The following is a 26,880-nucleotide window of genomic DNA, read 5'->3' as shown; positions in this document are numbered from 1 at the left end:
TGACCTCCACAAAGCTTCCAAGACCCTGGCACTGGACTCTTCAAGTGACCTTCGCTGTTAGTCACAATGAAAATTAAGCACTTTGCTTCCCAAAATGACCCTCCTGGCACAGGTCAATCCACCGAAAAGGCCCAGTCATTGCTTTGCTCTGAATTCCACAAAAATGGCTGGCCATAAGAGCTACTTCAAAAAAACTGCTTTCTCTTCAGCCATCAACATGGTTCTCCCTTGCCAATGTATCGAATTCTGGAACAGACTGTGACAAGCCTTCCCTCAGTTCTTTCAAAAATCAGCTTTTTACTAATTTAGCATCCAGAAACTCCAGGGTAGAGATTTTTAGACATTCACCAGCATAAGAAATTTGTACGCGACAGAGTTTTAAATGACCACCTCATTATAATTGTCTCTTTATTTAAAACTCTTCCACTTGAGTGAATATCTCAACATCTAACTTACTATATCCACCATGTTTGTAAATATTCCAATAAAATCATTCTCCTAAATTCAAGTATATGGATAACCTTTTAAACCCCTTTTTTCACAGGACAATTCTCTTATCTCAGGACTGTATTGAGTGAATCTTTCTCACATACTGTACACTCAAAGTGCAGGCTGTACAATACTTCCCCAAACTCAAATCTAGCTCCCTTATAATAAAACCAATATGCAAGTTGTAGTGCCTGCATGCTAACTTAGTAATTCATATACCAGACATCCTACAAGACAAAACAAGGCAGCATCACCAATTTCAGGACAAATGCATGCTCTCGATGGTGGGGAGAGTTTTGCCTGTGACGTACTGGGCTGCTTCCACTACCTTTTGCAGTGCCCCCTTACTAGAACGTGATGTGCCCAGTCAGCACACTTTCCACTACACATATGTAGATGTTTGTCTTGGTTTCCAATGACATAACAAATCTTTCAAATTCCTGAGGAAATTGAGATGTTGACATGCTTTCTTCACAATGGCATTAATATGATGGTTCTAGGAGAGGCCCTCCAACATGGTGCCCCCTCCACCCCCCCAGGAATTTCAATTTGCTCACCCTCTCCACCTCTGATCTCCAATGATGACTAAATCAAACACCTCTGGTTTTCCTTTCTCAAAGTCTACAATCACCTACTTCCCACTGAGATTCAACACAGGGGCATTCTAAAGTCCACTACTCTATTCCTTCCACACCCATGACTGTGCAGTCAAGTTTAGCTCCAATTTAATCTACAAATTCACTGATGACTCCACCGTTGTTGGCCAAATGGACATTATGAAGACAGAATACAAAATGGAGACTGAGCATTCAGTTGGGTGGTGCCAGAACATTGCTCTCAACATCACAAAGACAAAAGAGCTTACTATCAATTTGAGGAAGGAGAGGCCAAGGGACCATGCATCTGTCAGCATTGACGGTAGAGATGGCAAAGGTAAGAACCTCCAAGTTGCTCAGAGTCCATATTTCAGAAGATTTCTCCTGGAGCCAGTAAGAGACACACCAATGCTTCTATTTTCTATGGAATGTGAAGAGATTTGGCATGCCATCGAATACGCTATCAAACTTCTCCAGGGGTACAGTGAAAATACCAATTGGTTGCATAATAATCAGGTTAAGGGATTTGACTCCCCAGGAATGCAGAGAGTTCCAAAAGAAAATCCATCACAGTGCTTGGATGTAGAGGTCAGTGATGCTGTCTTCAGGACAGGGTGTAGGATGCCACTAAGATCAACCAGGGTTCAACTCTCCTGTGCAATCCGAAGGCAAAGCAGGGATACACGCATTAGATCCACAAACAGCTGTGCGATACCGGCGACATGAGGCGCATGTGGCAAGCGATCAAACTTGCAACAGATCACAAGTCAACTGTGTAAGTTAAGGACAATGACACCTCCCTTCCAGAGAGATTGAACATCTTTTATGCATGGTTTGATGTGAAGAGAATGACACTAAAGAAACCTCTGTGTCCCTGCATAGCCGCAGCAGAGGTGAGGAGAACTCTATCAAAGGTGAACCCATACAAGGCAGGCGGACCAGACAACATACCTGGTCTGGTACTGAAGGATTGTGCAGAGGGCAACAATGACAGGCCTCAATGCCTACCACCCTGTGGCACTGACCTCCAGCATTATGAAGTTCTTTGAGCATCTAGTGATGAAACTCATCAAGCACATCTCCCAGAGATGCTGGACCCATTTAAATTTGCCTATGGAAGAAATCATTCCTCAGATGATGTTACAGTCTTGTCCCCTCACTATTCCTGACCCACCTGGAGAACAATGCCTCATACACCAGACTGCTGTTCATTGACTTCATTCCCCAAAGGATGGTAGAGAAGCTCTCCTGGGTGGGACTCAACACCCCTCTCCATAACTGGATCCTAGATTTCCTAAAAGAAAGGTCACAGTCTGTCCGGGTCAGAAGCAGAACGTCGAGCACTGTCACGCTGAACACAGGTGCACCTCAGGGCTGTGTGCTCAGCCTGCTCCCGTTCAAGCTACTGATCCACAACTGCATCACCAGATCCAGCTTCGACAGTGTCATCAAGTTTGCAGATGGCAACAGTAGTTGACCTCATCGGTATCAACAATAAGTCACACTACTGAGATGAGGTGGAGTGTACCAACCAGAGTTTCATTGTGGACAAGATGAAAGAGATGGTGTGGACTTCAGGAGGACCAGTAATAACCACCCTCCACTACACATCAACAACTGTAGTGGAGAGCACCATTCCTTGAAGTTCCCTTTACTCGTAATCTATTGTAGATACTTGTCAGAAAAGCAATTGCACCCCGAGAAGAGTGAAGCTGGCAAGGCTACTGGTCATCATTATGTCAACCTTCTATAGGAGCTCTATCAAGAGCATACTGGCCAGTTGCATCACAGTATGGTACAGTTGCTGCATAGAAATGGACTGGAGGTCAATCCACAGGACAATGAGTGGCAGAGAGGATAACTGGAGTTTTTCTCTCTCCCACCACCCTACCCGCAATCAACGTGATTGTTGTCTGAAGAGGGCACACATAATCATTGAGGATTCCTTTCACCCTGCACACAGCATCTTTCAGCTGCGCTCGTTGGGGGAAGAGATACAGGAGTACCAGAGCCAGCACTACCAGGCTGAGGAACAGCTTCTTCCCACAGGCAGAGAGAATGCTGAATGACCAAAGGAACGGCTCACACTCACCATGTGAGACTCTTGTATTCATGAAACAATATTTATTTATATAGATGTAATACTTGTTCTGCATATGTATTGTATGTGTGTATCTGCATGTTTTGCACTAAGTACTGGAGAACAGTGTTTCGTCAGGTTGTACTTGTACAATCAGATGACAGTAAACTTGACTCTTTTTGCATTTGTATAATACTGAAATTTTTATGCATTTTTTATGTGCAGTGTCTCTTTTTCATTCAATTAACTATACTATAGTAGTTTTCGTTGTTCTTTTCCATAAAGTACCTGATCTGCTGTAGCAAGAATTGTGTTTATAAATTCCATATGACAATAAACTCATTATATCCCTCTATACTCTACTCACTGGCAGTCTCTCCCCACTGAATTAATAGTCTGCCTTCAGATTCAATTTACCAAATGCATGAGCTCACACTTTTCCACATTAAACTCCATTTTGCCAAGTTTTCATTCATTGGCCCAACCTAGTTACATCCTGTTGCAGAGCCTAAATATCAGTCATTGATAGTACAGGAAGGAAACAGATCATGTGGGTCACCAAGTCTGTGCCAAGCTTCAACAACCCATTCCCCATCATTTTATTTTTAATTCTTCCCACATTGCTAGTTTCCTCCATTTTTACCCTTCTACTCCCCACCTAAGATTCTACAATTCACTTACAGATTGGGTCAAAATAGTAGCCAATTAACTAATCAACCAGAGATTTTTCTGATATAGGACAAATCTGGAGCACCCAGGCAGTTGTAAAGAACACATGCAAGCTCCATACATCCAGAATCAGAATTTATCATGAACATGTCATAAAATTTGCTGTTTTATGGTAGCATTACAGTGGAAATATTGCTATAAATTACATTTACAAATAGTGCAAAAAGAGAAAGTGGGGTATTGTCTGTGGTTCATTGTCCATTCAGAAATCTGATGGCAGAGGGAAAGAGCTGTTTTTGTTCCATTAGGTGTTTGTCTTCAGGCTCCTGAACCTCCTTCCTGATGGAAGCAGTGTGAAGAGAGCGTGGTGTGGGTCCTGGAGGATAGAGGCAGTTTTCTTTAGACACTGCCTCTTGTCGATGTCCTTGGAGTGAAGAATGATGCCAATATGGCACTGGCTGAGTTCATAACTTTTCGTAGTCTTTTCCTGTCATGTGTTCTGGTACCTCTATATCAGTCAGTGTGCAACCAGTCAGCATGGACCCTAGAGTACACCTATAGAAATTTGCAAGAGTCTTTGGTGCATGCCAAATCTAGTCAACACCTCATGAAGTACAGCTGCTGTCAAGCCTTCTTTGTGATTATATCAACATGGAGGCCCCAGAACAGATCTTCAGAGATGTGCACACCCAGGAATTTGAAGTTAACTTTTTCCACTGCTGAGACATCGATGATGACTGCCTTGTGTTCTCCTGAAATCCCCCTCCTCAAGTCCACAATCAAGCTCGTTAACTTTGCTAACCTTGAGTGTGTTATGACACCACTCAACCAGCCAATCTCTCTCACTCCTGGCACACTTCCACATTGCTGTCTGTGATTATGCCAATAACCATGATGTCATCAGGAAATTTATAAATAGTATTTGAATTGAGCCTGGCCACACAGTCATAGGTGTGGAGGCAGTAGACTAAGCACACATCCTTGAAGTGTTGCTCGCCAGTGAGATGTTTCCGATTCGTATTGACAATGGTCTTCCAATGAGGAAGTCAAGTATCCATTTGCAGAGGGGGGTTGCAGAGGCTCAGGTTTTGGAGCTTGCTAACCAACGCCGAGGATATGATGGTGTTGGAAACGGAGTTGCAGGTGCTGAAGCCTGATGAAAGTGTTGCTTTTGTCTCAGTAATGTAGAGACGAGTGAAGAGCCAGTGATATTGCATCTGCTGTGGAGCAATTGTGACAGTAGGTGAATTGCAGTGGGTCCAGATCCTTACTTTGGTACAAGTACAACACCCAAAGTCAAGACTGAATCTAGATTTTGTTGCAAACCAGTGGCTTGTTGAAGTGGGGGTGGTTACATCATTCACACATCCAATATATGAAACAGACACTATTCTGAACTCTATTGTGAGATTATCAGATTAATACAAAAAGATTCAAGGATATCCTCAAGCTTTCCCTGCATCAGGACCCTCTCACTGACCCAGCTGTTTACTCAGCCACCTCCTATCACATCAGTGGAAGAGTTCACAGTTCCACATTAGCTTCATTAGGCTCCTCAGAGACCAAAAATCCAGGGTGGAATCAATTTAGTCTCTATGCCATGGTATCAAGCAAAACGTTGACAAGATTCAGAGGCACAGAACACAAATGCAGCAAAGTTATTCTGAGCATTCTTTCTTCACAAGATAAACCATTCAAATTATCAAAAAGGGACATCTCAGATTGAATCCACAGTATTCTTAAGCAGCAAGGTGAACAGCCAGATGCCGTGGTCCAATGGCATTGATAGATAAAGGGATGTGGAGTTAAGAAAGAACCTTAAAAAGCAGGACCTCAAGGGTAATAATCTCTGGATTGCTGCCAGGGACACACAGCACTGAGGCCATGAAAAGAAGTTGTGGCAGATAAATGTATGGCTGAAGTGTTGGTGCAGGGGATCAGATTCATGGTTCATTGGGATATCTTCTTGGGAAGATATGACCTGTACAAAAGGCACAGGTTGTACCTAAACAGGAGGGGGAATAATACCTGGTAGGCAGGTTTGCAAGAGCTATTGGGGAGAGTTTAAAGCAGTTTGGCAGGAGGATGGGAACCAGGGAAGTGAATAGAGCAGGAGGATGGGAACCAGGGTAGTGAATAGGGCAGGAGGATGGGAACCAGGGTAGTGAATAGGGCAGGAGGATGGGAACCAGGGTAGTGAATAGGGCAGGAGGATGGGAACCAGGGTAGTGAATAGGGCAGGAGGATGGGAACCAGGGTAGTGAATAGGGCAGGAGGATGGGAACCAGGGTAGTGAATAGGGCAGAAGGTACACAAGAAGATATGCTGTGTAGCGAGATAGTGATGAAGGATAAGCAATCAATTGGGCAAAAGTGCAATGCAAGATTAAGGATTTAACTTGGGGTACTTTGGAAATAAAATTGAAAATACACCACTGAAGGAATTGTATTTAAAAGACCACAGTACAAAAAAGGTTGATGATCTTGCAGGACAGCTGGAAGTTGACAAGCATGGCATGTGATCATCACAAAGTCATGGCTGGAAACTAAATGTCCACATATACAGTGTATCAGAAGGAGAGGAAGGTAGGAAGAGGAGGTGCGGTGGTTCTGCTGATTATAAATGGAATTCAGTCTTTGGAGAGAGGAAATATTGGATCAGAAGATATAGAAACTAAGGATAAAAAGACTGTGATGGGAGTTGTATACAAGCCTCCAAACTGGAGCCAGGATGTGGTGTGCAAACTACAATAATCATGGGTGATTTCAATATGCAGGTTGATTGGGAAAACCAGGTTACTGCTGGATCCCAAGAGAGGAACTTTATCAAATGCCTTCAGGATTGCTTCCAAGAACAGCCTGTGGCTGACCGGAGCAGTGAAATGTTAAGTTGGGATTGGGTATTGTGCAATGAATCAGAGTTGATAAGAGAGCTGAAGGTAAGGGAGCCATTAGGAGGCAGTGATCATAATATGGAATTCGCCCTGCAGTTTGAGAGGGAGAAACTGAAATTAGAGGAGTCAGTATAACAGTGGAATACAGGGAATGATAGTTATGAGCGAAGAACTAGCAAATGTTCATATGAAAGGCAGACCAGCAGGGATGGCAGCACAGCAACAATAGATGGAAATAAGGAAGGTACAAGACAGAATATTCCAAAAATTTAAATAGAATAACCACTGTAGCTGACAAGAGAAGTCAAAGTAAAAGCAAAATGGCATACAAGGAAGCAAAAATTAGTGGGAAGATAAAGACTGGAAGCTTTTTAAAAAGTATACAAAATGCAACCAACTTCACTTGGAAGGAAAAGATGAAATTTTAAAGGAAACAATATGAAAAAGGATACTGAAAGCTTTTTTTAAAAAGTATATTAAGAGCTAAAAAAAAACAAAAGCAGCAAGAGTAGATATAGGATTGATAGAAAATGGACACTGGAGAAATTGCAATGGGAGACAAATGGCTGAGAAATTGAATGGGTATTTTGCATCAGTCATCACTGTGGAAGACATTAGCAGTGTACTTGACTTTCAAGGCTGTCAGGGAAGAAAAGAGAGTGCAATTTCGATCACCAGAGAGGTGCTTGGGAAACAAAGGTCCAAATACTAGCCAATCTCCTGGACCAAATGGAATGCACCCTCAGGTTCCAAGATTAGTAGCTTTAGTTTGGGCATTGGTAATGATCTTCCATAAATGAATATTTTGGCATGATTCCAGAGGACTGGAAAATTGCAAATGTCACGCTACTATTTAAAAAGGGAGGGAGTGGAAAGGAAATTTATAGACCTGTCAGTTTAATATCAATGGTCAGGGAGTCAGTTGCCAAGGATTCATAAATCGGAGTATTGAATTCAAGAGTTGGGATGTTATGATGAAATTGTACAAAGCATTGGTGAGGCCAAGTTTGGAATACTGTGTGCAGTTTTGGTCACTGAATTATAGGAAGGATATAAACAAAATAGAGAGAGTGCAGAGAAGGTTCATGAGAATGTTGACAGAATGTCAGGGTTTGAGTTACAGAGAAAGGTTGAGCAGCCTGGGGCTTTTTTCTCTGGAGCGTAGAAGATTGAGGGGGGATTTGATGGAGGTGTTCAAGATTTTACAAGGGACAGAGAGAGTCAACGTGGATAGGCTTTTTCAATTAAGAGTGGGAGATATTCAAACCAGAGGCCATGGTTTGAGATTGCAGGGGGAAAATTATAAGGGGAACATGAGGGGAAATTTCTTCATGCAAAGGGTGGTTGGGATGTGGAATAAGCTTCCGGCAGAGGTGGTTGAAGCAAGGACGTTATTTACATTTAAGGAAAAACTGGATAATTACATGGAGGGGAGAAGATTAGAGGGGTATGGACCAGGTGCTGGTCAGTGGGACTAGGAGGGTGGAGATTTGTTCTGGCATGGACTAGTAGGGCCAAACTGGCCTGTTCTGTGCTGTATATGGTTATAAGGTTACAGAGTACCTGGAGATGCATAACAAGATGATCAGAATCAGAATTTATTGTCATGAACATATCACAAAATTTTGTGTTTTGCAGCAACATTTATATCAACCTCCTTACAAAATAAATGAAAATAGTTGAAAATAGTACAAGAAAAAGTCATGGTACAGCAGCGTCAATGGTTAATTATTCATTTAGGAATCTGATGGCAGAAGGGAAGAAGCCGTCCTATTGCCACTGAGGGGTCATCTTCAGGCTCCTGCATCTTCCTCCTCTTCCCTCCTTCCTCCTCCCCCCCCCCCCCCCCCCCCACCACTAAGCAAGTGAACAGTTCATGGCCTGGGTGATGTGGGTCCTTGGGGTTAGAGGCTGCTTTCTTCAGACACTGCCTCTTGTAGATGTCCTCAATGGAGTGAAGACTGTGCCCATGTAGCAGACTGAGTTAACTACCCACTGAAGTTTTTTCCTGTCATTTTTGAGTCTTTACATCTGTGTACCATACAGTCATGCAACCAGCCTGAAGTAAGCCTTCTTCATGATTGCATCGACATGGAGACCCTAGGACAAATCCTTGTTGATGTTGACGCCCAGAAATTTGAAGTTCTTGACCCTCTCCACTACTGACCCCTCAATTAAGACTAGTTGTTGTCCCAATTTCCTCCTGAAGTCCACAGTTATCTCCTGGATTTTGCTAACATTGAGTGCAAGATGGATGGTGTGACACCACTTGAGTGGATCTCTCTCCCTCTCCCTTCTGTATGCTTCCTCATTGCAGTCTGTGATTCTGCCAAAGCCATGGCATCATTGGCAAATTTTTAGATGTGATGTTAAAAAGAATGAATTTCTGTGATTTTATAAGAAAACAAATTCAATATTTTTCCAGATATAAACTCTAATTCAGTAGAGAATAAATTTGTTATATGGGAAACACTAAAGCTTATTAAAGGGGACAAATTACAAGTTATTCAGCTAAAATTAAGAAAGATTATTTGAAAGACATAAATCAATTGGAATGAGATGTAGAAGAATTGGAATGAGATGTAGAAGAATTGGGAACAAATTTGCAAAAGAAATTCTCTGAAGAGACCCTTGCTTGGGGGGGGAAGGGGGGGGGGGAGGGGGGGGAGAAAGGGGTGGGGAAAGGGGTGGGGAAAGGGGGGGAAAGGGGGGGGAAGGGGGGGGAAGGGGGGGAAGGGGGGGAAGATGCAGGAGCCTGAAGATGACCACTCAGTGGCAATAGGACCTCTCGCCCGCCCGACCCTCTCGCCCGCCCCGACCCTCTCGCCCGCCCGACCCTCTCGCCCGCCCGACCCTCTCGCCCGCCCGACCCTCTCGCCCGCCCGACCCTCTCGCCCGCCCGACCCTCTCGCCCGCCCCGACCCTCTCGCCCCGCCCGACCCTCTCGCCCGCCCGACCCTCTCGCCCGCCCGACCCTCTCGCCCGCTCCGACCCTCTCGCCCCGCCCGACCCTCTCGCCCGCCCGACCCTCTCGCCCGCCCGACCCTCTCGCCGCCCGACCCTCTCGCCCGCCCGACCCTCTCGCCCGCCCGAACCCTCTCGCTCCGCCCCGACCCTCTCGCCCCGCCCGACCCTCTCGCCCGCCCGACCCTCTCGCCCGCCCGACCCTCTCGCCCGCCCGACCCCCTCGCCCGCCCCGACCCCCTCGCCCGCCCGACCCCCCTCGCCCGCCCGACTTGCGCTCCCAGTCTCTCTCCCCACTTGCTGGATTTTGGAGCTTTCCGGATTTTAGATGTCCAGATAAAGGATAGTGTACCTGTACAATATAATTTTATTCATCAGTTACACTTAACCCCATATAACTTTTTTTTTAATTGAATCAGACGCTTTTGGATTTTATGTTTTAGATGTGGACAGGAAATTGGTACATTTTGCATTCTACTTGGCAGCATCCTAAAAGTCAAGTCTTTTTTGATTAGAAATGAGTGAATTATTGGAACAAATATTGGGGATTAAATTCCCTACAGCATCCAATGTTATTTTTATTGAGTGGTATTAAGAATATTGAACCCAAGTTAAAATTGAATAGGATTCAAAAGAAGTTTGTTCAAATTGTTTTAGAAATAGCAAGAAAATATATTGCCATAACTTGGAAGTCTGACACAGATCTGGGTATAGAAAGATGCCATGCTGAAGTTCAGAGTTGTATACCACTTGAGAAAATGACAATTTAAGAGTCAAATGTTAATATTTTGGAAGTTATAGAGCCCTTATTTACAAAATATGGGTATTAATATTTAACAAGACTCTGACATTCCCTTCTCCTCAAGGTCTCAGTATACTACAAGACATTTTAAAGTAATAGGCACCCCTGTTGAGAGTCTCTCGTTCCTTTCGGTTTCTTTTTCTGTCTTTTTTTTCTTTAAGGGAGTGGGAGGTTTTCTTTACAATACATGTATTGTATTGATTGAATTATTTTTCATTATATGCTACATGTATTGTATTGATTTGAATTATTTTTTCATTATATGCTACATGTATTGTATTGATTTGAATTATTTTTCTTATATGCTACATGTATTGTATTGATTTGAATTATTTTTCATTATATGCTACATGTATTGTATTGATTTGAATTATTTTTCATTATATGCTACATGTATTGTATTGATTTGAATTATTTTTCATTATGTGCAGTTCTAAATTTATAAATAAAATTTCAAAAGAGAAACGTGAAGAATATTCTAAAGGTTAACCCTCCTGCTTAGTGAAGAAGGCGAATGCAATGTTGCCATTCATATCTAGAGGAATAGAATACGAGAGCAAGGACATGATGTTGAGGCTTTGTAAGGCACTGGTAAGACCTCACTTGGAGTGCAGGCTACAGTTTTGGATCTTTATTTAAGAAAGGATGTGCTGGCATTAGAGAGGGTTCAGAGAAGATTTACAAGATGATTCATATATTGAAGGGATTAACATACGAGGAACATTATGACAGCTCTTTGTTGTGCTCCTTGCCGTTTAGAAGAACGAGGAGTGGGGCTGCATTGAAGCATTTTGCAAGTTTTACTGGACAGAGTAGATGTGGAAAAGTTGTTTTCCATGATCGGAAGTCTAGGACAAGAGGGCACAACTTCAGGACTGAACAGCATCTATTTAACAGAGATTCAGAGGAATTTCTAGCCAGAGTGGTAATCCTTTGTAATTTACTACTACAGGTGGCAGTGGATACCAGGTCATTTGATGTTTTTAAAGGCAGATTTAATTGGTATCTGAATAAATAGGTGTATCCAAGGTTATGGGAGAAAGCAGGAGTGAGGCTGAGTGACTACAGAGGTGACTACATTAGAATGAGGGAGGAATTGGGCAGAGTGGACTGGGAGCACAGGCTAATTGATGAAACAGTTAAGGAACAGTAGAAGATTCTCAAAGAAATATTTTCTATGCTAAACAAAAATATATTCCGGTCAGGAAAAAGGGCAGCAAGGGAGGGAAAAATCAACCGTGGTTAACAAAGGAAATAAAGGAGAGTATAAATTGAAAGCGCAGGTGTACAAAGCTGCAAAGAGCAGTGGGAAACTGGAAGATTGGGAAAACTTTAAGAGAAAACAAGGGGTTACAAAGCGGGTAATAAGAAATGGAAAAAGGATTATGAAAGTAAATTGGCACAAAATATAAAAACAGAAAGTAAAAAATTTTATAAATATATAAAACGGAAGAGGGTAGCCATAGTTAACATAGGACCCTTGGAGGATGAGAAAGGAAAACTGGTAGCAAAAAATGAGGAAATGGCCGAGGCATTAAACAAATATTTTGTGTCAGTCTTCACGGTGGAAGACATGTCCAGCATGCCCAAGTGCGGAGTTAAGGATGCGAATGTTGGGGAGGGCCTTGATAAAATAGTTGTTACAAAGGAAGTAGTGATGGAGAAACTAAGACTAAAGCCAAACAAATCACCTGGTCCTGATGATATGCATCCAAGGGTTCTGAAGGAAATGGCAGAAGTTATAGTTGATGCATTGGTGGTCATATACCAAAATTCCTTGGATTCTAGGCAGGTCCCGGCAGACTGGAAGACAGCAAATGTCACACCACTTTTTAAGAAGGGATGTAGGCAGAAGACTGGAAATTATTGGCCAATTAGCTTCTGTAGTTGGAAAAATGCTTGAAGCCGTCATTAAAGATGAAATAGTGAAAATTTTGGAACGTAAGGGTTCAATCAGGCAGACGCAGAGTGGTTTTAGAAAGGGAAGATCTTGTTTGACAAACTTGTTAGGATTCTTTGAGGATATAATGGGTGCAGTGGATAGAGGGGAACAGATTGATGTTGTATATTTGGATTTCCAGAAAACATTTGATAAGGTGCCACACAAGATACTTCTCAGTAAGTTACAGGAAAGTGGAGTCCGGGGAAGTATATTGGCCTGAATTGAAAATTGGTTGTCTGACAGGAGGCAGAGAGTCGGGATAAGTGGGAGTTTTTCAGGTTGGCAGAGAGTGGTAAGTGGGGTGCCACAGGGGAGTGTTAGGCCCACAACTGTTCATCATTTACATTGATGACTTGGAGGAGGGAACAAAATGTGGTGTAGCCAAGTTTGCGGATGACACCAAATTGAGTGGAAGAGCAAATTGTAATGAGGATGTGGAGAGTCTGCAGAGGGATATAGTTAAGCTGGATGAGTGGGCAAAGGTCTGGCAGATGGAGTACAATGTTAGTAAGTGTGAGGTTATCCACTTTGGCAAGAAAAATAAAAGAGCTAAATATTATTTAAAGGGTGAAAAACTACAGCATGCTGTTGTGCAGAGGGACTTGGGAGTGCTTGTGCATGAATCGCAAAAAGTTAGGTTGCAGGTGCAGCAGGTTATTAAGGCGGCAAATGGAATGTTGGCCTTCACCGCTAGAGGAATTGAATTCAGGAGTAGGGAGGTAATGTTGCAACTGTATAAGGTACTGGTGAGACTGCACCTGGAGTACTGTGTCCAGTTCTGGTCTCCATATTTGAGGAAGGATATACTGGCTTTGGAGACGGTCCAGAGGAGGTTTACTAGGTTGATCCATGGGATGAAGGGGTTGACTTATGATGAAAAATTAAATTGTCTAGGATTGTATTCACTCGAGTTCAGAAGAATGAGAGGAGATCTTATACAAACATATAGGATTATGAAGGGTCTAGATAGATGTAGGAAGGTTTTTTGAGCTGGCCGGGGAAACTAAAACGAGAGGACACAGTCTCAAGATTCGGGGGAGTAGATTTAGGACAGATGAGGAAAAATAGTTTTTCCCAGAAAGTAGTGAATGTTTGGAATTCTCTAACCAGGGAAGTAGTTGAGGCTGCTTCATTAAACACATTTAAAATTCGGTTAGATAAATTTTTACATGATAGAGGAATTAGGGGATATGGGGAGAAGGCAGGTAGGTGGAGTTAGGTCATAAATTAGATCAGCCATGATCGTATTGAATGGCGGAGCAGGCTCGATGGGCCATTTTTGGCCTACTCCTGTTCCTACTTCCTATGTTCCTCTGGTTGGAATGTCAGATCAGATTTAACAGGCTGAATAGCCTACTGCTCCTCTATCTTATGGTCTGATGTTGGTGTTGAAAAAGGTCCTGTTTATTCATGCACAAGCTATTGAAAGCTAACAATCAGAAAGGTAATAGTCATTTAACTTTATTCAGAGACTCTTGGCGTCGCAATGTTATCCACTGATGCTTACCACAAGGTGCAGGAGCAGAATTAGGAGGCATTCCCCCACTCTGTCTGCTCTGCCATTCAAACCATAGCAGAAATATTTTTTTCCTTTCAACCTCATTCACCTGCCTTCTCCCCATAATCTTTGGCATCCTTTCCAATCAAAACCAAACCATCTTCATTTTAAATATACCCAATGACTTGACCTCCACAACTGTGGCACCAAATTCCACAGATTCACCGCCCTCTCTCTAAAGAAATTTACCTGTTGCAAAAGGAGGTCTTTCTATTCCAATCCCGTGCCTCTTGGGCCTAGATTCTTTCATCACTGGAATCATCCTCTCCCCATCTACTCTCTCCAGGAATTACAATGTTTGGAAGGTTGCATGGAGATTCCCCTTAATATAAACTGCAGCCAGTAGAGGCCCAGACCCATCAATCACTCCTTGTATGTTAATCTCAGATCCCTAGGATCATTCTCGTACACTTCCTCAGCATCATCTCCAATGCAGCATATCCTTCCTCAGATTTGGGGCCCAAAACAGCTCACAATATTCCAAATGACCAACAGCTCATAAAGCCATAGCATAACATACTTGCATTTAGAGTGCATTCAAAACGCATGTGTCATTTGTCCTCACAAATGACTCAACCTGCAGGCTACCTTTTCAGAAATTCTGCACAATGACTGCTCAGTCCCTTCCAACTTCCATAGTCTGAATACTCTTGCCACTTAGAAAATAATGACCTGCTGTGTTTTCCAGGATTTTCTCTTTCATATTTCCAACATGTGCAATTGTTTTTTTTGATTTTCAGGCTCTTAAAACAAAGCCAGGTTTGCTCTTATACCCAATTCTTAGATTTCTAATTCTAGGACAATTCAACTAAATATAGCAAAGCTTGTTAAGCAGCAAAAGAAAAAAAAAATCATACTTTTTGCAGAATATTCCTAATGTATAAATGAACCAAGGAAGCATTTCCAAATTCTGTTTCAGGCAAACATTACCGGTACTTGTCATTTCAATCAGTTGCTATTTTATTATGTGGAAGGCATATTGAGCAAGTTCATTTTGGAAATAGGGCACTTTGAAAGATGACTTACAGTTAAAGATATTCTAAGTTGCGTAATTCTAAAGATTAAGTGTCACAAATTACAGTTGTTAATTTTAACATTGGATGGTATAATTTCTGCTCATTGTTTGCTTGCCTGCACATGGGGAAAAGCCATTAATCAGCATTTCCTGGACTACAGTTCAATTACTTTATTGATAAATATGATTGCGGAATCAGGAAAAAAGTACAGACTATCAGCAATTTTTAGTTTGAAGAAAGTAGGAATTTTACCTTCCATAATGCAACTTGTAAAGATAAAGATCTCAAGATTGACAAGACTGACAGATGGATTGGGGGGGGGGGGGGGGGGAAGAGAAGAAGAGGGGCTGCTCAGGCCAAAGAGATTCCCAAAAATCAAGATTTTGAATTTTGCCATTTTGTATGTATCCAATTCCCACATTCACTGCAAATTGTGCGCCTTCATTGCCGCTCTTACATTTCCACGCTCGCTATAAATTGCTGGTGCTACTTTCCCAAGCCTGCTATATACTGTGTGCGTTCTTTCAACATTTAAAAATATTCATGAAAAGTGTGCACATGTAATGAGCGGGGGAGAGGGTATCTGATTTGTTTAAAAAAACAAGCAACTCGCATATTCAATTCAGCAAATTCATCCAGGTGAGGGAATTCTCAAATTACAAAACAGGATCTATGGAGTCTTACAGCATTCATAGGAAGCAAAGATATATAACAGACATTTCAGAACATATACAGGAGAATGATCGGAGAGAACACTGAACAACAAGAAATAGGGATGGGGGGGGGGGGGGGGGGGGGTTGGGTGCTAACAGAAACTGGATGTTAATACCATCCGGTCTAACAATGAATAGTCTGGTTAAATTTTGTCAGCCAGTCACTATCAAAACTGCTTCTACTAAAATAATATATTGAAATAAACTGCTATTGTCAGGGTTAAAGCCGATCTAAAACTTGTGCACAATTCCTTGTTTTGGTATTTATCGTCTCAATTTTAGAACTTAAATGGAACTGAAAGTTTTCCAAATTACTGTATAATTTTCTGAATTACCAATATGCCATGTGAATTTCTTTGAAAAACTCTGCAACACGCCTACAAAATATTTTTAACATTTGCAATTGTGACTAAGACATTTATTCACTCAAATTACCCAGAAAAATTTTTTAAATCTTTTTACAACTGAGAAGTTGAATATATTAGAGGCCATTTGGGCTATGTGACTGACTGACAGTTAAAGCATAGAGCAGCAATACCTTCCTTACCCAGTGAAATGGTCAAAAATTATTTTTTGCTTCAATAATTATATAACCATATAACCATTTACGGAGCGGAAACAGGCCATGTTGGCCTTTCGAGTCCGCACCGGTTCACTCATTTTGTGCACCCTCTTCAGGCATTGGTCCCGGTAGATCTTCATTCAATAACGATGGGCGAATCCAGTGCAGGTGGAATCTTAATGAAATTGAAAACAAGATTGTTGTCCTGGCACCACACAACCAGATTCTTGATCTGGTTGATTGTTATGGATGTTAACCAACAAATTACCAAAACATATCAAATTAAGAATTAACATTATTTTATCTAAATTTGAAACAACAAAAACATGTCCAAGATCTGATTCACTGCATATTGGCTTAAAAATTGGGGTAAGTAAGCATCTGCCTTAATCTACAGATTTATATACAAGATGTTTACCTTCAAACTGGAAAAACTAAAGATTGAAATTTCTGTGAGTAAAAAATTCAAAAGGTGTAATATTCAGCCTCATTTGGAAATATTTTCAAATTCTAGTAAAGACAACTTTTTCGTCTATAATATGACATCCTTCATTTAATATACACCAATGACAGCACAGCCAAGTTTGGCACCAACGCAACCTGCAAATTTGGTGATGCCACCACCGTTGTTGGCCGAATATCAGGAAAGGATGAGCCAGAATATAGGCTGGAGATCGAGAATCTGATTGGGTGGTGCCAGACAACAATCTTGTTCTCAATGTCAATAAGACCAATGAGCTTATTGAGAATTTTTGGAAGGCAGAGGGACCATACTCTTGTCTGTATTGATGGATTTGGTGGACAGGGTTAGTATCTTCAAGATCCTGGGAATCCACACATCAGAGAACCACTCATGGAGCCAGCAATTCAAGGAAACAATGCAGGTGGTGCACCAACACCTCTATTTTCTAAGTTTGAAGAAATTTGACATGTGTGGAAGCCCCTCGCAACCCCCTAGGGGTGCCTCAAAATGAAGGACAAACGCGATGATCCAGCAGGCTGCACGAGGCCTGTAGTGCTGCCCTCCAATTGGACACAACTAAAGGAGCCTAACAGGCCTATCAAGGATAGCAGATCATAAATGCACCAACCAGCACTGAGGGGGCTTTGACCACACCCCTCAGCATGAGAATAAAAGCAGGGCTGTGAGCCCAATAAAGCTCAGTGTTAACTACACTCATCTGGGGTTCATGTCGTTCTTTCTGGGAACAGCATGTTCTTTCTGAGCTAACCTGCATACAGCTATAACCTCTCCTGAACTATAGACTCTGCAGAGCCATAGCTTGTAGCAGCTAGCTATAGTGTTATTAAATACCCTATCAAATTTCAAATGTACTGTGGAAATTATACTGACAAATTGCATCAGAGCCTGGTTCAGCAGTGCAAATGTCCAGGAATGCAGAAGGTGGCAAACAAAGCCAAGTTCGTCACAGGCTCTGACCATGAAGGGCTCATCATCCTGCCAATAACCTCTTCTCAAAGCTATCTTCAGAAAAGGGGATACAAAAGCCTAATTCTAGCTCCTCGAGGTTAAATATTCCCCCCCCCCCCCAGCCTTCGTGCACTTGAATCTAATACTACAACAGGTAAACGATCCTTTATCCAGACATAAAATCCAGAAAACTCCAAAATCCGGTAACTGGGGAGAGGGGCGGCCGGGCGGCTGGAAGATGGTGGGGTGGATATGGCAGCACAATTCGGGTGGGCTTTCTGAAATCCAGAAAAATCTGAAATTCGAAACCACCTGTCCCCCAAGGGTCGTCCGGATAAAGGATCGTGTACCTGTTCATTAATCATAAACTACTCGATCGTCACAAAAAAACCTGTCTGCACTACTGAAGTGCCTTTTTTTAAATATTACACTACTAATTGTGAATATATAATTTCGTATGGTCATGTGGACATTTTTTTGTTTTTGTTTTAAACAAAATACCTGCAGCAATCACTAAGTTCAGGCAAATATACATTGTACATTAATGCAAATTAATGTAACTTCAGTCTTCAAATAGAACAAATGTGGATAAATAGATTTTTTTTAAACTCATTTTATCTTTCCAACATCTTAAATGTGACAATTTTTAACATGCGTTACAAGCTATTCAAATGCTAAGGTCTGAAACTCCATTTATTCTCACTTTTTCACAAAGTAGCAATTTTCCTCCATTAAAATATACATTAATTCTTGCCTTCCATTAGGAGTGTCCTAGTACAACTGTACAAGACGTTGGTGAGACCACTAACATCAGAAACCCTGACAAATTTCTATAGATCTGTGATGCAAAGGGGGCTGTCAGGTAGCGGGAGTGGCAGAGCTGTTGCAGACCAGCCGCTGGCTGCTGTGCTTTCCATCCCACCCCTTTTTTCCTGAGAAGCCGACATGCTGCTCTGGGCTACATAAAAGGACTCTGCATAAAAAGTAAATTTCCCTTTCTTTTAAAAAAAAAACTTGACCAGGCGATAATGCAGCTTTTGTGCACAAAAAAGTCACTCATCTCTGGTCATGGCCTTCTTGGTAAAAACTTACTCAAAGTACCTCTGACTAGCAAATTCTGTCCTCGTTTACAGTTGCAAGTATATAGGACACAAAGAATTTAAAATTCAAGTGAGACACTTTATTCAATGAAGAAGCCCAATGTTTATGTATAAATAAAATTTTCATTTGATTAAAAAAGATCATTTGAAAGACTTTGTGCCATATTTCTATTGCTCTAGTTACAAGAAACAAATTATCATAGAGCTATGTCAATTGTTAACCTTGAGAAAAAAAAGTATTCTCAAATTTCAGTTACCTGAGAGATATGGTTAATGGAAGACTCCATTCTCCGTAGTTGAGAGGCTTGAATATCCAGCAATTGGAGTACATTGTTTGCCAGAGCATTTATCTGGTAAGCAACACTTGCAAGGGATTGGGTTGTGTATGCTTTTGTTTCTTCGAGGGCCTTTCTCTTGTCCTGAGCCTGCAAGAAAAGGGGAATTTCTACAGTAAAATAAACACTGCAATGCAAGGACAAAATGTCTAATGTGGAAACACAAAGCATCTGATCTTGACAGATATTCAACAATATGACAATTACATTAGCAAGTTACTGCAAATTAACCACAAGGAATACCTAAATAAATATTTTGCATCAGCCTTCACTTTGGAAAACACCAGAGACATGCCAAAAATTCAAGAGTCAGATGGCAGAAGTGAATGTAGTCACAATTTTACAGAGGAAGTGCATGGAAAGTCAAGAGTGCTGAAGGTAGGCAAGTCATAAGGAGCAGAGAGTCGACACCCCAGGGTATGCAAGAGGTAATTGAAGTGATTGTGAACACATTCATTGTGATCTTTTAAGAATCACTAATTTCTGTCCACTGTTTCAGAAGAGAGAGAAGCAAAGGGCACAAAATTATAGGCCAGTTAACCCAACTTCAGAGAAGGGCAAGAATTGAGAGTCCAAAATTAGCACCTGACTGTCGATGTAACATATATATGTAAAAATATTATTTACAAATAAATATAGTTTGGAATAATTTACTCAGTTGTAAGATACTGTTCATCAATCTCATAGCCTGCAGGAAGAAGCCATTTCCCAACCAGACAGTTCAGTTTTTGATGTTCCTGTACCTCTTTCTTGGTGCTAATGGGTTCTAGGTACTATGTGCTTGATAAAGAGTCTTTTACAATTCTGAGTTCCATTTTTTAAATTTTTTTTTTTTCACACCATAAACCACATTAACCATGATACATACTTTTTCCTTTTCAAATATATACAGTGCCATTTTCTCCCCCCCCACCCCCTCCTCCCATCCCATCCTCCCTACCTCCCCCCTCCCATCCATTTAAAGTACAAAATCTAGGATACATTAAACCAGTCAAACAATGTTGTCATTCAATAAAAATAAACAAGAAATTCCACTGAGTCAATTCTTTTCATTTCCTTTTCCTTTCGTTAATTTAGGTAGTGAATGTCCCCGGTAGGCTTTCGCTATTGTGTTTCATGTAAGGCTCAAATTATTTTCAAATTATCTTCCGATTTCCAGGTTGACATAATACATTTTTTTTGCGACGACTAGAGCTATCTTAACAAATCTTTTTTGTGCATCATCCAAATCAATTCCAAATTCTTTGTTTTTTATGTTACTTAGGAGGAAGATCTCTGGATTCTTTGGTATATTGTTTTCTGTAATTTTATTTAATATTTGGTTTGGATCTTACCAAAATTTTTCTACTTTCTCACATGTCCAGATTGCATGAATTGTTGTTCCCATTTCTTTTTTACATCGAAAACATCTATCAGATACTGTTGGGTCCCATTTATTTAACTTTTGAGGTGTAATGTATAGCCTGTGTATCCAGTTATATTGTATCATACGTAACCTCGTATTTATTGTATTTCTCATCGTTCCAGAACATAACTTCTCCCATGTTTCCTTTTTTATCTTTATATTTAAATCTTGTTCCCATTTTTGTTTAGTTTTACCATTTGTTTCCTCATTCTCCTTTTCTTGCAGTTTAATATACATATTTGTTATAAATCTTTTGATTATCATTGTATCTGTAATCACATATTCAAAGTTACTTCCCTCTGCTAAACTCAGACTGCTTCCTAATTTGTCCTTCAAGTAGGATCTCAATTGGTAATATGCTAGCACAGTATCTTGAGTTATATTGTATTTATCTTTCATTTGTTCAAAGGATAATAATCTATTTCCTGAAAAACAATTTTCTATTCTTTTGATCCCTTTTTTCTCCCATTCTCTAAAGGAAAGGTTAACTATTGTAAAAGGGAGTAACTTATTTTGCGTCAATATTAGTTTTGGTAATTGATAATTTGTTTTATTTCTTTCTACATGAATCTTCTTCCAAATATTGAGTAGATGATGTAATACTGGAGAACTTCTATGTTGTACCAATTTTTCATCCCATTTATATAATATGTGTTCAGGCATCTTTTCCCCTATTTTATCTAATTCTAATCTAGTCCAATCTGGCTTTTCCCTTGTTTGATAAAAATCTGATAGGTATCTTAATTGTGCGGCTCTATAATAATTTTTAAAGTTTGGCAGTTGTAAGCCTCCTTGTTTATACCATTCTGTTAATTTATCTAGTGCTATCCTCGGTTTCCCCCCTTTCCATAAAAATTTCCTTATTATTTTCTTTAACTCCTTGAAGAATTTCTCTGTCAGGTGTATTGGCAATGCCTGAAATAGGTATAATATCCTTGGAAAAATGTTCATTTTAATACAGTTTATCCTTCCTATTAGTGTTAGTGGTAAATCTTTCCAATGCTCCAAATCGTCCTGTAATTTTTTCATTAGTGGACAATAATTGAGTTTATATAGTTGGCCGAGATTTTTATTTATTTGTCTACCTAGGTATCTTATTGCTTGCATTTGCCATCTGAATGGTGATTCCTTCTTAAATTTTGAGAAATCCGCATTATTCATAGGCATTGCTTCACTTTTATTTACGTTAATCTTGTAACCCGACACTTCTCCATATTCCTTCAATTTCTTATATAATTCTTTTATTGATAGTTCTGGTTCTGTTAAGTATACTATAACATCATCCGCAAATAAACTGATTTTATATTCCTTGTCTTTTATTTTTATCCCTTTTATATTATTTTCTGTTCTTATCAATTCTGCTAGTGGTTCTATAGCTAACACGAACAATAAAGGTGATAGTGGGCATCCCTGCCGTGTTGACCTGCTTAAGTAAAATTGCTTTGATATATATCCATTTACTGTCACTTTTGCCAATGGTCCCTTATATAATGCTTTAATCCAATTAATATACTTCTCCGGTAAACCGAATTTTTGCAATACTTTGAATAAATAATTCCATTCTACTCTGTCAAAGGCCTTCTCTGCGTCTAAAGCAACTGCTACTGTTGGCGCTTTACTCCCTTCTACTGCATGAATTAAGTTAATAAATTTACAAATATTGTCTGTTGTGCATCTTTTTTTAATAAATCCAGTTTGGTCTAGATTTACCATTTTCGGTATATACTCTGCTAATCTGTTTGCTAATAGTTTAGCTATTATGTTATAATCTGTGTTAAGTAAAGATATTGGACTATATGACGCTGGTGCGAGTGGATCTTTCCCTTGCTTTATCTCCATCGGGCACACAAAACTCAAAACGGTCAACCAGTTTACCTATCTCGGCTGCACCATTTCATCAGATGCAAGGATCGACAATGAGATAGACAACAGACTCGCCAAGGCAAATAGCGCCTTTGGAAGACTACACAAAAGAGTCTGGAAAAACAACCAACTGAAAAACCTCACAAAGATAAGCGTATACAGAGCTGTTGTCATACCCACACTCCTGTTCGGCTCCGAATCATGGGTCCTCTACCGGCACCACCTACGGCTCCTAGAACGCTTCCACCAGCGTTGTCTCCGCTCCATCCTCAACATCAATTGGAGCGCTCACACCCCTAACGTCGAGGTACTCGAGATGGCAGAGGTCGACAGCATCGAGTCCACGCTGCTGAAGATCCAGCTGCGCTGGATGGGTCACGTCTCCAGAATGGAGGACCATCGCCTTCCCAAGATCGTATTATATGGCGAGCTCTCCACTGGCCACCGTGACAGAGGTGCACCAAAGAAAAGGTACAAGGACTGCCTAAAGAAATCTCTTGGTGCCTGCCACATTGACCACCGCCAGTGGGCTGATAACGCCTCAAACCGTGCATCTTGGCGCCTCACAGTTTGGCGGGCAGCAGCCTCCTTTGAAGAAGACCGCAGAGCCCACCTCACTGACAAAAGGCAAAGGAGGAAAAACCCAACACCCAACCCCAACCAACCAATTTTCCCTTGCAACCGCTGCAATCGTGTCTGCCTGTCCCGCATCGGACTGGTCAGCCACAAACGAGCCTGCAGCTGACGTGGACTTTTTACCCCCTCCATAAATCTTCGTACGCGAAGCCAAGCCAAAGAAAAAAAAGAAAGAAACTGTAATTATTGCTGTTTTACATGAATCTGATAAGCTTTGTGTTTTATCAATCTGGTTGATTACTTCCAGGAGGGGAGGAATTAATAAATCTTTAAATGTTTTATAGAATTCTATTGGGAATCCATCCTCTCCTGGTGTTTTATTATTTGGTAATTTTTTTTATTATCTCTTGTATTTCTACTATTCCAAATGGTTCTGTTAATTTATTTTGTTCCTCTATCTGTAGTTTTGGTAGTTCAATTTTAGTTAAAAATTCATCTATTTTCCCTTCTTTCCCTTCGTTTTCAGTTTGGTATAATTGTTCATAGAATTCTCTAAAGTTTTCCTTGATCTCCTTTGGATTATGTGTGATTTGTTTGTCTTTTTTCCTTGATGCCAATACCATTTTCTTAGCTTGTTCTGTCTTAAGCTGCCATGCTAGAATTTTGTGCGTTTTTTTCCCCCTAGTTCATAATATTTCTGTTTTGTCTTCATTATATTCTTCTCCACCTTGTATGTTTGTAGTGTTTCATATTTTATTTTTTTATCTGCCAATTCTCTTCTTTTAGTTGTATCTTCCTTCATTGCTAATTCTTTTTCTATATTTACTATTTCCCTTTCCAACTGCTCTGTTTCCTGATTATAGTCCTTCTTCATCTTGGTTACATAACTTATTATTTGCCCTCTAATGAACGCTTTCATTGCATCCCATAGTATAAACTTATCTTTCACTGATTCAGTGTTTATTTCAAAATACATTTTAATTTGTCTTTCAATTAATTCTCTAAAATCCTGCCTTTTGAGTAACATGGAGTTTAATCTCCATCTATACATTCTTGGAGGGATGTCCTCTAACTTTACTGTCAATATTAAGGGTGAATGGTCCGATAATATTCTAGCTTTATATTCTGTTTTTCTTACTCTATCTTGCATACGAGCTGATAACAAAAATAGGTCTATTCTTGAGTATGTTTTATGTCTAGCCGAGTAATATGAATATTCCTTTTCCTTTGGGTGTTGTTTCCTCCATATATCCAAAAGTTATTTCTTCCATCGATTTAATTATAAATTTGGTTACTTTGTTCTTTCTGTTAATTTTTTTCCCAGTTTTGTCCATATTTGAATCCAAATTCAGGTTGAAATCCCCTCCTATTAATATGTTCCCCTGCGTATCTGCTATCTTCAAAAAAATATCTTGCATAAACTTTTGATCTTCTTCGTTAGGTGAATATACATTGAGTAGATTCCAAAACTCCGAATATATCTGACATTTTATCATTACATATCTCCCTCCTGGATCAATTATTTCCTCTTCTATTTTAATTGGCACATTTTTACTAATTAATATAGCTACTCCTCTTGCTTTTGAATTATACGACGCTGCTGTTACGTGTCCTACCCAATCTCTCTTTAATTTCTTGTGCTCCAATTCAGTTAAATGTGTTTCTTGCACAAATGCTATATCAATTTTTTCTTTTTTCAGTAAATTTAGCAGTTTCTTCCTTTTAATTTGGTTAAGTATTCCGTTAATATTTAAAGTCATATAGTTCAGTGTAGCCATTTTATACTTTGTTTATCTTCCCTTTCCATTTCTCCATCATTACCTTTCCTTCTTATCCATTTCTCCTTTCTTGTTTTGAACACTTTATAAGACAACATTTCTAAAACATCAAACATTTTCCCTATTCTCCTATTTAAAACTTCTTTAACCCCATTCTCCCCTCCCCCTCCTGAGATGTCCTTTATCCCTTGTCGGACAACCACATCTCCCCTCTCCATTTGGATTTGCGAATTCACTCGCAAACGTCAGCTGATTTTGCAGTGACCGTAACTCCTCCCCACCCAGCCCCCCCAGAAAAGATTTCAATTTTCATATGTATCAAAGGTCACTCTTTTAATTCCCTCCTTATTCCCTCTATTCCATTTCCTTCCCTTATTAATTCTTGTCTATACTCTATATATTTTCCTCTAAATAGGGATACATTCATGTATGCACACTATATATATATATATATATATATATATATATACACACATACACACACATATACCCCTTTACACACATACATATAGATCATGGTCATTTTTACTCTTATTACATGTCTTCATCTCTCTGCTTGTTTTGTAGTTGTTCTGCAAATTTCCTTGCTTCCTCTGGATCTGAGAATAGTCTGTTTTGTTGCCCTGGAATAATTATTTTAAGTACCGCTGGGTACCTTAACATAAATTTATATCCTTTTTTCCATAAGATCGTTTTCGCTGTATTGAACTCCTTCCTCTTCTTCAGGAGTTCAAAACTTATGTCTGGATAGAAAAAAAAATTTTGACCTTTATATTCCAGTGGCTTTTTGTCCTCTCTTACTTTCTTCATTGCTTTCTCCAATATATTTTCTCTTGTTGGATAGAAAAAAATTTTTTGACCTTTATATTCCAGTGGCTTTTTGTCCTCTCTTACTTTCTTCATTGCTTTCTCCAATATATTTTCTCTTGTTGTATATCTTAAGAATTTTACTAAAATGGATCTTGGTTTTTGCTGCGGTTGTGATTTCGGGGCTAAAGTTCTATGTGCCCTCTCTATTTCCATTTCTTCCTGTAATTCTGGTCTTCCCAGGACCCTGGGGATCCAATCTTTTATAAATTCTCTCATATTCTTGCCTTCTTCATCTTCCTTAAGGCCCACTATCTTTATATAATAGAAAACTATAATAGAAGAAATAACATCTATCTTCTGAGCTAACAGCTCCTGTGCTTCTTTAGCTTTTTTATTAGATTCTTCTAATTTCTCTTTTAAGTCTTTTACTTCCATATCTACAAATGTTTCTCGTTTTTTCATATTTTCCATTCTTTTTGCCAATTCTGATATGGGCACTTCCATTTTATTCGTTCTTTCTTATGCATTCTGAATTCTTTTTATCTCATTAAATTCTTGTAATTGCCATTCTTTCACTGATTCCATATATTCTTTAAAAAAAGATACATCCATTGTCTTGCTTTTCTCTTCTTCTTCCACTTCTTTCTGTTCTTCTTCTTCCTCTGGATTGACCATCTGTTGTTTCCTTTTTTTCTTTTTACCCTCTTCTTTCTTGTTGTCATTATTGTCTGTGTTCTGCACCTGCTGCTGTGCTACAGGTGTCTCTCTCAGCTGTGGAGATCGACTCCGCAGCTGTTCCCCCCTCCCGTCAGTGTGTTTTTTTTCCCCATGCGCATCACGCACTTTTACTCGGCTCTGTGAGCCATTTTTGTAGTCCCGAGCCCGGGACCTCCACTGACCTGTGGGAGCGGGCCTCTCTCTCCGCGGCGGGCCTCTTCGGACAGGTAAGGCCTTCACCTTCTTCTTCCGACGTCTTTTCTTCTTTTCTTCCCGTTGTTTTTGGTTTTTCTTTCTTCGCTGCCATTTTCTTCACACTTTTACTTTCACTTTGTTTTGGTTTTTAAGTTTGTGCCTTTGCTTTTTCTCTATTTTTTTTTTAACTTTTCTGGAGAGGGCTGGAGTTCCCCGACCGGCCAATACTCCATCACGTGACTCCTAATTCTGAGTTCTATTTAAGCATCACTCCTTGTGAATGTCATCAATAGAGGAAAAGGAGACCCAAGTGAACTTCTGCCATTTTAATAATCCTATGTATTGACTTCTTGTCCAATGTTTTGCAGCTGCCAAACTGCACATG

At 40.2% G+C, this 26,880-nt stretch overlaps 1 protein-coding gene across 11 annotated transcripts in view; it reads right to left on the bottom strand.

The window, feature by feature from the left end:
* abi1a (abl-interactor 1a) overlaps positions 1–26,880 on the bottom strand; it is a 91,940-nt gene that overhangs the window by 49,122 nt on the left and 15,938 nt on the right. For all 11 annotated transcript variants that reach the window (XM_069914555.1, XM_069914558.1, XM_069914562.1 and 8 more), the window contains exon 2: positions 19,074–19,241. In XM_069914555.1, coding sequence (XP_069770656.1) covers positions 19,074–19,241 — 168 coding nt within the window. The remainder of the gene's footprint in view (positions 1–19,073; positions 19,242–26,880) is intronic.

This window comes from Narcine bancroftii, chromosome 1 (genome assembly GCF_036971445.1).
Source record: "Narcine bancroftii isolate sNarBan1 chromosome 1, sNarBan1.hap1, whole genome shotgun sequence".
NCBI lineage: Eukaryota > Metazoa > Chordata > Chondrichthyes > Torpediniformes > Narcinidae > Narcine > Narcine bancroftii.
The sequence above is the reverse complement of the archived record's forward strand: the minus strand, read 5'-3'. Positions and strand labels throughout refer to the sequence as shown.